A 13,343-nucleotide genomic window follows, 5' to 3' on the forward strand; every position below is an offset into this window, starting at 1 on the left:
ACGTCATATACACATCACGTCAAATCTATATATTCACGAAATGTCTGTGAGTCACAAACGTGTCATCGTTATGTTGTGTCAAAGTCCCTGTAGCATACAGTACAAATCGTCTATATTGAAACATAATATGTAGTAATGTAGCTGAGTGATTGAAAGACAAAACGATAACACTGGTTTCAAAAATATTCCAAATCTCATCATAGTAGAGCAGGAAATTACAACATATAAAAATATATTTTAGAGGGCATGAAAATAATCTATGATCATATAAATACACATATGCTTTGTACGTTTCAGCTTGCAATTTCTATAACTGCATTTTCAAAAAAACACAGATGTCAGTTACTCATTACCGAGTGCTGCAACATTGTAATATTTTTTTACGGAAACACAAACATTCTTTTTCCGGACAATTTTCATAGATAGACATCTGCTTGTCAAGCTTTTGTCATGATATTCTCACAATAGTTTGTTGCAACGTCAAAGAAGCCCGATAGTTTTAACCGTATTTATGCTGTAGTGTAACTGTTACATTGTTTCAGAACTCTTGTAGGTCTTCTTCTGTTTCCGTTTTAATTACATAGTTGATTTGCAAAGCATCGTCATAGTCCGGTATGGCTTCATGTACTCACGTACATATCATTGTTGTGTCGTACACGTTTACGAACTTCAACATTTTTCAAGAATTTTTTTGTTAAAAAAGACTTGCAAATCATTAAAATAATCGCACAAGAGGCCCTAATGGCTTCTGTAGGACTTGATGTTTTAAATTAAATTTTATTTTGGATCGACTTAACCTCTAAGAACTGTGACTTGTATTGTTTACAATGTTTGCTTTAATGATCACGTTTGGCTTGATAGCACAACGTATATTGTTTAACTTGTTTATGATCAGCTGTAAAGTAATAGTTAGGGAGCATGTCTGTTTGTTGAACGTTTAATAAGTATATGAAGCCTTTTTTATTTTGGGAAAAAAAGAACTAGGAGTAAGCCTGTGTATGTTTTGAAATGCAGATTACTTATGTACATACACACGCGCTTGAGCGTTTACGCATATAACGCTCACAAAGAGAGAGAGAGTATATCCTGATATAAGTAATAAGTTTATGCCTCCAAACCCTAATGAGTAAGCCACTGCTGTATTGATTAACTTGATGTTGCCAACATAAGCCTGTCGCTAACACTGGACAGCCCATTGATATAAAACCGAGGATCATCGAATTAAAGCAAGAAAGTTTTGAATCAACTATTCGTTACCAAAGATTAATTGCATCTTCATTGTCCAGCACTAAAGCCATGACCACTAATTATGGGCCAGGTAATTATTTCAAATATTCATTATTAAAGTTTTATTCAAATTCGTTTATATGCTGTAGTTCAAATATATGTCCCAGTACAAGAACTTCTAAAAAAATACGTTAAACATAATTTAGATGGTTATTGCATGTGTCCATTGTTACAACAAAGAAATGTGCCGTAATGTTTTATCTTTCATGAATTTTTATCATAAACTGTTGTATTTGGATTTTAAACTTGACATCTATGTTCAACTGCTACTTACAACTCTTGTGACAATACACAGACAAAGCGTGATTTTTTATTTTATTTTGTAGGCTGGTACTAAGAATGATTAGGACATCGTAATGTAGACAACACCTTGTTGTTGTTAGCTTAAGATAAACAGATTTACTACAACAAGATTAAGAATGAAGTGTTTAATTGTTGCTATCGTATCTGTCACCTTCAGATATATTTATACATGAATACTGATTATTTAGGTCTTTACTATGTGAGCTGTTTTCTTAAATGTGATTTCAAAATATACATTTCGTAAAATTTTGTTGAAGCTATAATCATATATTTGGTTGTTCGTCAATCAAAGAAATTACGAGAGGCAAATATTAATTTTTAGCTTTTGTGACACAAAAGTTTTGGGGAATAATTTGTTTTGTCTTTAGTCTCTTCTGTAGTATAGTTCATCATTGGATTAAAGTGGCTAATACTGAAACTAATTCCTATGTATAATCCATCAGTATTGTTGACTGACTTAGACCTTATTTGCCCTGTGATATAATTACTAAATGGTTACGGTAATGTTGAAAACTTTTTAGATGCAGTTTATCATTAAACTCTTCATTTGAATGAAAGCTTCTAAAAAGGTCTCGATGTACATAATTTTGTGTAAGAGTTAAATGTGCTTTCATATATAAAGGTTAAGATATTTTATCTACATAGTGGTGCACAGTACGTTTTATTTTTCTAAATGTTTTATTATCTCTTAAGCTAGAAGCTAGGATATTTTATCTATTAACTAATCATAACACAAGTTAGCCTAATGGGAACCGTTCAGTGTTTATTTCTCATATCTGATATTCAATCATTTAACAGTTTTTGTAGTAGGTATCTGACGAAACTTGTTTAATTATAACACCAAGCTTTATGTATGAGAGTTGATTAAGATTTGATGGTTATACCAAATGAATGTATTTTACTCAGAAGAGTCAAATTATAAGGTTATTTTTATTTACAAAATAAGAAACAGCATAGTTACTGTGTATATTTAGTATAAAATTACAGGTTTTACTGGCAGAAGTGAATTATCTTTTGAAAAGTTGGCCATTACAGCTATATAATTTATTATTTTTGTTTATGTTTTTACACCTTAGATGATAATCAGTACCTGTAACTTATGTGTGTAGTAAATTATTTGGCTTGCAACTTGCGGAAAAAACAAAAAAGAGAGAAAAGCTGACATGTCGGTTAACCCTAACTGTGTTAATTTGATTTCAGTTTAACAATTCTTCAGTCCGTATCCTAGACCTACCACTCTTCGGTATTCCCTTCTTCACGTATTTACAATATTGTAGATCGCCTCTGTCATGTTGTCAGAGCTAAATAATGGTATTGGAGGGTGAATTTTAAAATAACAAAATTTCGTTTTTATGCTAGTATCTTATAATTATTCACAAGCTTCCTGTGTTGTTTCTTTTTCATATGACAATGAATAAAACACACGCAAATTTCTTACGCCGTATTCTTTGTTCATTTAAACATATATATTTATATTACAGTTTTACAGTGCATGAAATAAGACAGAAAATCAACTATCTAAGTGAACACTAACTGTCCGCAGGTTTGTTCTATAATACACAGTGTTAGGTGAAAATGTGAACCTAATGTGTGTACTGTCAAATACAGAGAAGTAGGTTGAAGGAAAAGAAATGTGAACACAGTTTAAAACGTATGGAGCACAAACTTGTGCTTGAACTTATTAACTTTGTATTCAGCGTGCCAATTTTACTTTATCCAAGGGAGGTACCACGAAATATCCTCTACTTCTGGGACACTGCTATGTCTATACTTTAATCAGGAGCAGAACCTTGTAGGTCAAAAGAATGACGTCACACAAGTCGCGTGGTGGCGCGTGCCGAGCCCTAGACGCACGTGCCCCGCTTGGGAGTATTGGTATCAGTAGATGTAAAGCATTGTTGAATAGGGGCGAAATGAAAATGCGGGTAACTGAGGAGGGGCGGGAACGAAAGGACGTATAGTAAACTGTATAAAAAAAGGAAACAAATGCCCGGATGCTTCGTACTAGACAATTTAGCAGTCTGGTCATATGAAAACATAGTAAAGACTCTCTGTCTGTCTGCCCGACAATACAGTCGGGCAGACAGTAAGGGTCCAAGGGGCCTTGCTTAGTTCAGGGATGTTCGAGAACTCTTCCAGAACCATTAGTTTTATATCGTCATAACGAATCATAACTTTTATTGTCAACCTGTGACTAAATGTATTAAGATTCTTTTATTGAATGTTTTAATTATTTCTACCACCAGCTGAGCGAAATCTAGAAGAGGTGTGATGCCACTCCAGTTCAAGTTTAAAGGTAGTTTATTTATTTATTTTTGTTTTTAAAATCACATTCTAATAAAAAATAAATTGCTATATAAAGCAAGGTTTAATCTAATTATTATTAACTTATGATTGACGCAAGCCACCTATAAATATCATAGTTTAAATATTAATACTGTAATTAATATAAGTAATTTAATACATCGTTGTTACTCATAATGATTAAAGCGCATTAATTCATCAGAAGACATTTCTCTTTATTAGTGATGTAATCGATCTTAATTCCAATAATATTTCACAAGGTTTAGTTTGCTTCGGATATTTAGGCTAGTACTAAATCCATGTACAAAACAAATATCTTAATCGTAAAAATAACAATGAAGATGAATATGTTATATGTATATATATGTACGTATGTATGTACATACATATATATATATTTACATAATGAATTATCACCGATTTACTGTCCATTGAAAATTGTATTAACTATTGTACATAAGTGTTTGGGGATTGGAAAGTATAATTTAGGTAGCTGTATGGCTGGTCAGATTGAACTACAAGGCAAATCTTCATTATTAGTGATATTGGAAAAGATACCATATTTGCAGTTTAATCCTTCAGTTTACTTCTTAGTCTTTTCAGGACAGTTCCCTGCTGATACAAAGGTAAGTATCGGGATTTACAATGGTAAAATCACCGGTTTGATTCCCTTTGGTGGACATAACATGTAACCCGATGTGGCTTTGCTATCAGAAACACGTACAACCACCTTTTTTTCAGAATTAAATGACATCAGTGATAAACTTTTAATTAACGCCCTCACCACTGCTTTTAAATTTGCATAATTCAGACCTCATATTACAGAGGCCTGCGAATTTAAACTTTGTAAAAGTTGTTTTGGTTTTAATAAATTTTCCGTAATTCAGTTTCGCAGATTTCGAAAATAATATTCTCTTTTTTTTTCTATAACGTAAAACATATTTTACAAATTCAGAATTAAAAAAACTCCTGCTTTGATAAAATTTACCCCAAATATAAAATAATATGTTTGGGTCATTTACAGAACCTCTTGGTTCTGTAAAAACTCACATGTACTTTTATGAAAAATATGTATGTAGTGGAAAAGAACTGATATCATTTTTGTATTCAGATGGACGGCTAGCGCAGATAGTCTCCTTGTAGCTTTTTGCGAAATTATAGAGAAACTGAATCTTAAATACTCGATATCCACCAATACAGGGGCATATTTGTCACTTTCTATCGTTTGTTTAATTTGAGGAAAACCTGGACATTTCATCATTCCCAATAGAAAGTCTCATTATGTCATGTGTCCGTCTGTCTTCAAACCATTGGTGAACCTTCACTTATTAGATAAAATATAATACTTGCTTCTTCTACATGACCGCTTTCCTTAAAAGCGCTATATTTTATTAGTGGATGAGCACGAAAATATCGTTGAAATAAGCTAGGTATATTGGATTGACTGGAAGGAATGCGTGGCTCATTCTTAAACTATAATAGAATCTCAATTGTTTTTGAATCACATTCTTATAAACTATTTATGCACCAAATTACATTCAGATCGGTACCTTTAGTAGTTACAGGGCCCTAAGTAGTAAAATAGCATCAATATTGCATTTAATACCACTTATCATCGCATAAACCCATTTCGTAATTTACAAATAAAATTAGTGATTTTACCCAAGTTATTTAATTGCATTTTTATAATGAGTGTTGTTAACTGGCAAAACCTGAACTAACATTCATTAATAGTACATACATATAAATGTTTAGTGCACCAAATTCAGTCGTAACTGATCATTTCACTAAGTGCTTATGCCTTATATCTTTCCTTAGTAATTCAGTGCATGCATGGATAACTTCTAAAGATATAAGCAAATATTGTTTCGTTAATACTCCTGATAGCACAGACAATGCTCCTGTTTATTTGGGTGTGTGTGTTTTAAATGCAATTTATTATTTCCTACTCACAAATAGGTTTAGGGGGAATTGCTAAACGGCTGATCCTTTAGTTCAGTTGGTAAAACACACGTGTAATATGCTGGAGGTCTTAAGTTCAATCAAAGACGAAAAAGTATACGTTTAAGAAAGCAAATACCACAGCTGTCCCACTCAAGACACAAAGGAGGAGCAGTTCAAAACCTACATGTTAACCTTCTTTTGTTCGGAATTTACGAAAGTCTGTTATGCTTTTGGCGATATTGTTCCGTTCCAGTTTCCCACAAGTTAAATCAGGCAAGAACTGAAAAAAATGTTGTCTTTTTTATACACGTTTTACTTTTCTGTGATAAATACAAACTAATTTAAACTCTCATTACAGTAAACCCAAAGAGTAATGTAATAGGATCATCACGTTAAAGAAACAAGTGGCAAACCAAATAGACCTGAAAGACAATAGGAGGTTAAACAAATCGTCAAACATACAATATATATATAAATTTTGTCAGATAGTTAGAATTTTCTTCTTAAATGTATTATTTTGTTAAGTTAACTTTTATATTTTTTGCTTGTTGAAAATTAGCATACAAGTCAAGAGCGAGAAATATTTTACTTTTCCTTTCTTTAATCGAATTATAAAGATGACTTATGGAGATTTAAACCAAACAAAATTGAATTATTCCATAGCGAATTTATGTTGGATAAAGTGTTTTTTTTTTTCAATTCTACTACGTTAGCATACTACAGAATTTTACGATTAGGAAGTTTGAAAGATCATTTTTTATTTCTTTATGCAAAACTACATAGTGGATAATCTTCATTCTGTTTATCCACCATGTAAAATTAAACCTCGAATTTTAGCGTTGTCCCAATAAAAGGGAGAAAAAGCTATTAGCGTGACGAGAAGACCTACCACAAATCAGACAGCTCTTCGTCACGAAATATATATATATATATCATCAATATCTCTAGTTTTAGTCTTTGTAGATATCCTAGCGAAAGATGTATTTTTAATTTAATTGTATTTCTTTCGCAAAACCATCCTTTCCAATGACATGAGGCCATCGACACTGAATAACCAGAATCGATATTTGGAAAGACTATTTACTGAATTTTACATTTATCACTGAATAATTTCTCTCTAGGCAGACTCAATGAAACAAATTCAACATTCATTTATAGCTCGTAGAAGATCAATCGAGTAATATTTCCAGAGAATATGGTCTGAATTTGTTGAGTTTATTGAAAATTGTCCCTGAAACAAATGTTTGGCTGGGGGAAAACACTGCTAAGAGCTTAAGAAGGAAAACTGAACATTTGACGAATTTATAAATTATATAAAATGCGATAACTGAGCTGATACATTTTAGAGTCTTTGACTTACAAACACTAATTTACAAGTAACGATTTTTATTAAATTGTGCTGTTAAAAATAAGTATTAAAGTCAGCATGGTTGTATAGAAATTTTTATGTTGCTCCTATACCATTTGTTGGATTTTGTATTAAACTAGATGCACACTTTAATGCTGATGTAAATGAGTCTCTGATATAATACGTAAGAACACATCTAGCAGATGGCATACCACGTAACATAGTGAAGAGGAATCCGATCAACCGTTGGGAAATGCACATATTGCACAGAGATCACCTGCACTCCCAGGACTAACTATTGTTATAGCCCTTTACTAGCTGCCACGGTCTCCATATACACGTCACAATCATGGGCTGCCCACAAAAAGCGAACAGCTGATGCGCTGGCTTCACAGCTGTCCCAGCTGGGCGATTATATATACAGGAGGCTTCGCTTTGGCCACCGCTTGCAGCAATTTTCATGGTGGTCGCGTGCGCCTGACCCCCCCTCCCACTTCTATCCTTATTCGAGTTTTTCTTCTTTCGTTAGACTATATTTATTACCAGTGGGGTTGGAAAATAAAAGAACATAGATCTGATATTTCAATAGATTTAAGTATTGTAGGCGATAGACGTTTTTTTTTTTTGCTATAGTTTTTTTGACTTATAGCCTTTCAACGCTTAGAATGTTTCGAAACATTGCTTTACTTGATTTAGTTTACATTGCAACACCCATTATCTCTTGATTTTACTGATAAATACTAGTAATCTTCTTTACACTTTACAATATTTTGAAAACGATGTTATAGCTTTTTTATGTTATAGTAACACAGAGGGTTTTTGTGGAGTCGTTTTCATTAGTAAAATAACGTTGAAACACTATCCTTTACTTTAATGCTGTGTCACGTAAACGTTTCTTATACACGGATACTTAAAACTAAATATATTTTATAACACTGGTTTAGTATACTTTACGCTGCTGATCGTTGAATGGAATGCACTTCCAGGTTTGTATCCCCCCAAGTGTGGATGATGGTATTTTAGTATAAAAGTATAGCCATCATAAAAATAAAATACAATATAATGTATATAATGCTCCAGGTAACAGCGAGTTAGTTACACAAGAACATATAAATAAATAGAAAGCAATATTTGAAAATTCGCTGCATGGTAATGACAAATAATTAACCAAAATGAGGTTAAATGACAAATCAGAAGTTACCTAAACGCTCTTAAGTAATAAAATGTAATAAAAATCAATTACGTGACTTTAATGAGTATCACAATATTATTGTGTTGTTTATGAAGCAATTTATTAAGTAAGTTATTATATAACATTGACAACTGTTTGGTCTGAAAATACAACTCCCCAGTTGGTACAGAAGTAAGTCTACGGATTTACAACGCTAAAATCAGGGATTCGATTCCCCTCGGTGGACTCAGCAGATTGTTTGTTTTTTAAATTTTGCTCAAAGCTACATGAGGGCTATCTGCGCTAGCCGTCCCTAATTTAGCAGTGTATGACTAGAGGGAAGGCAGCCAGTCATCATCACCCACCGCCAACTCTTGGGCTACTCTTTTACCAACGAATAGTGGGATTGACCGTAACATTATAACGCCCCCACGGCTGAAAGGGCGAGCATGTTTGGTGTGACGGGGATTCGAACCCGTGATTCTCAGATTGCGAGTCGAGTGCCTTAACCCACCTGGCCATGCCGGACCCTCAGCAGATAGTCCGATGGGGCTTTGCTATAAGAAAACACACACACATACACATACACATACTGAAAAATCCCCCGCTAGTACAACGGTAAGTCTACGGATTTACAACGCTAAAATCAGGGGGTTCGATCTCCCTCGGTAGGCTCAGCAGATAACCCGATGTGGCTTTGCTATAAGAAAAACCCACACATACTAGAAATACGAAAGTGGTTTTAATTAATTTGTGAGAGAGAAAATTCTTAATAATATCTGTCAACTGACCTACATAAGACGAAATGGAACTGTAATTTTCAACTTTAAAAGCACTATGTCCAATACATGTACACAAACTGTCAGGTTACATACTCTTATGATTCAGTTACCGTCACTATTTTTGAATTACTAACCAGAGGTAATCAATCAGAGATTTTCTGGCTTTGTACATTGAACAAGGGATAGATTGTCACTTTTTGATGTGACTACGCTTGAAATTACACAATTTATTCAGTGGTATCATGATTCGAACTCCGAACTCTGTAGTCCTAAGGCTTACACGCTATGCCTAAGAGAGAAAAAGGGAAATATGTAGGGTATTAAAAATAGACAAGTAACGCTCTAAATGGTGGATAACTAATGAATATCTACTTAAATCACTCGTACTTGTATTTAATTATATTACTCTGTATTAACCTTATTTTAATTAACTTTAAAATATAAATTTTTTGACACTTCGTAACACCTTAACGATGTATTGAATTCCCAGAGTGATAATAACGAACATACTACATTATATTTCCTTTAATTTCTTCAGCATTTTTTTTACTGAGAAAAGGCTTAGGAAATCTCTAGAATAGTTATATTTACAAATTGGTATTTTGATTTGCTTTTATTTGTTTCTATTAACTCAGATACATGAAACATTTTAGCATCATCTTTTTTTCTTTATTTGTTGACTGAGGAATAACATTTGAAGTGATTTCCTCTCATTTAATAATACAAAGTACGTGAATGTAGTATACTTAAAACTCCTTAGACTTACCACTGTTAAAAGTTTAACTCTAAAATTCTGATTTCAATGTCCAAGAGAACTATAATACAAGCAACTTATTGTCTGTCTAGCTTTGTGCTTAACAAGCAAATAAAATATCTTTAAAGTAGAATCGCGTCACACTTCAACCTAAGCGATCTGCAGAGTTGTTTTATCGATTTTTATTGTTTTATATATTTGAGAACTGTTTTGTCAATTATTAGTTCTAGATTATAAATAATTTGAAATGTCATGATTAGACTAAAAGATATGTAACATCCATGGTAAAATAATAATTATAGACTGAGCAGATACATGTTTAATCATTTCTATCATAGGATTATAGGTATAAATGTCTGAGATCGTAGTCACGAAGAGCCAACAATTGTTTTTGATGTTGCTTTGAAATAGACTGAATATGAACTATATAAAACCTGCATTTCTAACGATGGTGTTAATTATTTGGTGAGCATCAGATGTATTTGCGAGTTTTTTATGATTTCAAATAATTAAAATTTCTTAAATAATTAATAATAATAATATATTTAGTACTTCACCAAACGATTTTGACCTGAATTTTCCTTTTTGTTAGGTATGGCCAATCAGGACTCCAGAACTCCAATTTCCAAACCTCTACGAAGTGGCTGTGATGACTCTTGGTCATGGAACCGAAAAGATAAGTCCCACGAAGTCAGGCTGTGCGGCGTTTGGCTTAGAACAGCCCAGTTTCATCCCAACTGGAGTAATGGGACAGCAGGAGTCCGAGGGAATAGGGTACTAAACAGTGGAAGATATTACTGGGAGGTAAATGTATCGGAAAGAATCTTCGGTACGAGCATGATGTTCGGCATTGGCACAAAGAAAGCTCGCCTCCATGTAGATGCCTTTATCAACATGCTGGGAGAGGATGACCAGGGATGGGGTTTATCGCATAAAGGAATACTCTGGCATAATGGACAGTGGAGAAAATTTACGAAACCTTTCCGTGAGAACGAAGCCATAACTGTTGGAATTCTTTTTGATGGCCCTCAGGGAACACTGACGTACTTCAAGGATGGCATATGTCTTGGGGTTGCATTCTCAGGGCTTCATCTAGTCGATGATGACTTATATCCGGTGGTTTGCTCAACTGCAGCTAAAACTGAAATGACTCTGTCTCACATGAGACGTGACTTTTGTAACTTGCAGGATCGATGTCGGGCAGTGATATTAAACATTCTAAAAACTTGTAACGACGTTAATAAACTCAATTTGCCAACCACGATCAAAAGTTATATTCTGGAAATCGTAGAGTGCCAACAAATTGTGAGAGCACGACAAAGAAATATCCATTCTTCTCCATACATTAAGGCTCTGCCATACAATATTTTACCTTTACCTGGTGTCAAAAAGTCTTTTTTATACGTGTGAAAAGTAGCTTAACGATTTATTTTTGTTTATAAATAAGTATAAACTTTCTTTACTGTAATTTTAAATATAATTTTTTTCGATCTAGAAAAGGTTTTTAAAATAAGAAGATAGTAATAGTTTCAAGTTCTGTCAAAATATATAATTTTCTTGTTTTAAGGCATTTCATTTAACATATGTATTCTGGTTGTGCTGTGTTATGTGTTGTGTGAGTGTCACTATGGTTTTCTAATTAGCAATGGGGTTGGCTTGCTCAGCAGAGTGAGGTTGAACCGCCAAATAAGCAATCAGCTTTCATCTGTTGATCTCCTTGATTACATGTTGAGTAACAAGTTTGTGTGTTTATAAAGTTACCTTTCTGACGTCAGTGGGTATATACAAGTCGGTTTTCACAAAACGATCTCGTTTGGTAAATAAACGTGTGTATATACAACTTTTTTGGTGAATTGTGAACCAGCTTCAAACTGTTTTCTAGGTTCTACGTTGTCGTATTATTTGTTTATAATTTTTGGATAGTTCAGGTTCCAGTGTTGTTATAATAACTTCGAAGCTTGTAAAGATTTACATTATTTTTAAAATCAACATACTGAAACTGAATCTGGTTTCGGTTTCTAAGTTTTTCTACATGTAATTACTAAACTGTTTTCTGTAAATAATTCTTTAGTCTTTTACGTTAACATTCTTAGAATATCTCGTGGTAGTTGTAAAGAAGTGTATTATTTTAGATGTATTAACGAGTTATTTATTAACACGCGCGTATTTTCGTGTTCTTAAAGTAAGATGATATGTTGAAATTGTTTTTGAACAATGCACTATGAAGCAAGAGCACTATTTGATATTTAAATCTGTACTTTAGCGTGAAGTCTTAAGTGAATTTATGATATATTTTTCGAAATACACTTCGACAAGCGCAGGGGTGGGTGGAAATCTAGTCAGTAAACTGTCGCTTCTCCATGCTCGACATAATGACATGATTAAGCGCAGACCAAGAGGTTCTGTATATTAAGGTAGTTAGTGTATAAATTATTCAACCGTTTGTGTGTGTGTGTGTGATTTGGATAATTATAATTTTGAAAATTATCAAGAGTTTCCCTTTTTTACATAAATGTATTTCAAAGTAGTTTGTACACAATTATCTACGTATTTAGTGTTTCCATAAAGTTGTGTGTTACAGTTTGGTGTGCAGACTTCTTGGTCACGTTAGCAACCAGAAATATATTGTGGATTAACATATACGTTCGAGAAAAATATTATTGATTATATACGGTTGTTGTCAAATATAAGTAGATGATTGGAATTAAGTTTCCTTATACGTCAACATGTTACTTTATATATCTTTTTTAAGTTTACGTACTGTGACGTTTATAATATTAAAAATATGCCTCAAGTTTTCCTAGTACAATTTCACGTGAAATATGAGATGGTATCATGTCAATGATTTTAAATACAATATTTAATTTTAGAGGAATATCAAGTTGAAGTACCTCATAATTATTTATAGTAAAGAGTACTGTACACATGGACCATATCGTATTATAGCACTAATTTAAGGACGATAAAGTTAATGTTATTTATTTTAGTATTATGAATATTGGATTTGAATAGTGTGTAATGTGCGGTGTATTGTTATTGTTCAAAGTGTGTGTAATTTATTCATTTATAAATAAAATTTTTGTCTTTGTCTTAGCCTTGTATCCCCAAACGACTAATCTGTCTGATGGGTTAATTACGATGGTTTTCAACAGAAAGTAAGATTTAATTTTGTGCAAGCCAACCAACAAACATAAGTGATATAAAGTAGGAGTTGGAAATGTCTTCTTAGTTCTATGAACTTCATATAATTTCGATGAAATTCCGGTTTGATATTATGAATACAATTCAGTGCACTTTCATTTTAGAACACTTATCGATGCAACCCGTTCTCAAGAAAATGAAAAGGATAAAATTACAGAGTGTTAAATCAGGACTATGTGCACGACAGGGAAGGAATCGTCATCTGAGCCCTTTTAATAGCAGTCCTTTTATAACTAGTAATATGGATGT

At 33.0% G+C, this 13,343-nt stretch overlaps 1 protein-coding gene across 1 annotated transcript; it reads left to right on the plus strand.

The window, feature by feature from the left end:
- Positions 1–685: 685 nt before the first annotated feature.
- Positions 686–12,985, plus strand: LOC143229366 (SPRY domain-containing SOCS box protein 3-like). The gene is made up of 3 exons (XM_076461599.1): positions 686–1,318; positions 3,837–3,886; positions 10,486–12,985. The coding sequence occupies exons 2-3, from the start codon at positions 3,862–3,864 to the stop codon at positions 11,301–11,303; spliced, it is 843 nt and encodes a 280-aa protein (XP_076317714.1). The 5' UTR covers positions 686–1,318; positions 3,837–3,861; the 3' UTR covers positions 11,304–12,985.
- Positions 12,986–13,343: the final 358 nt, after the last annotated feature.

This window comes from Tachypleus tridentatus, chromosome 10 (assembly GCF_004210375.1).
Source record: "Tachypleus tridentatus isolate NWPU-2018 chromosome 10, ASM421037v1, whole genome shotgun sequence".
NCBI classification, from domain to species: Eukaryota; Metazoa; Arthropoda; class Merostomata; order Xiphosura; family Limulidae; genus Tachypleus; species Tachypleus tridentatus.

Coding starts and splice junctions, on each gene's coding strand:
- LOC143229366 (XM_076461599.1), top strand. CDS start 3,862: ATGCCACTCCAGTTCAAGTTTAAAG. Junction 3,887..10,485: donor ACTCCAGTTCAAGTTTAAAG/GTAGTTTATTTA, acceptor CCTTTTTGTTAG/GTATGGCCAATCAGGACTCC.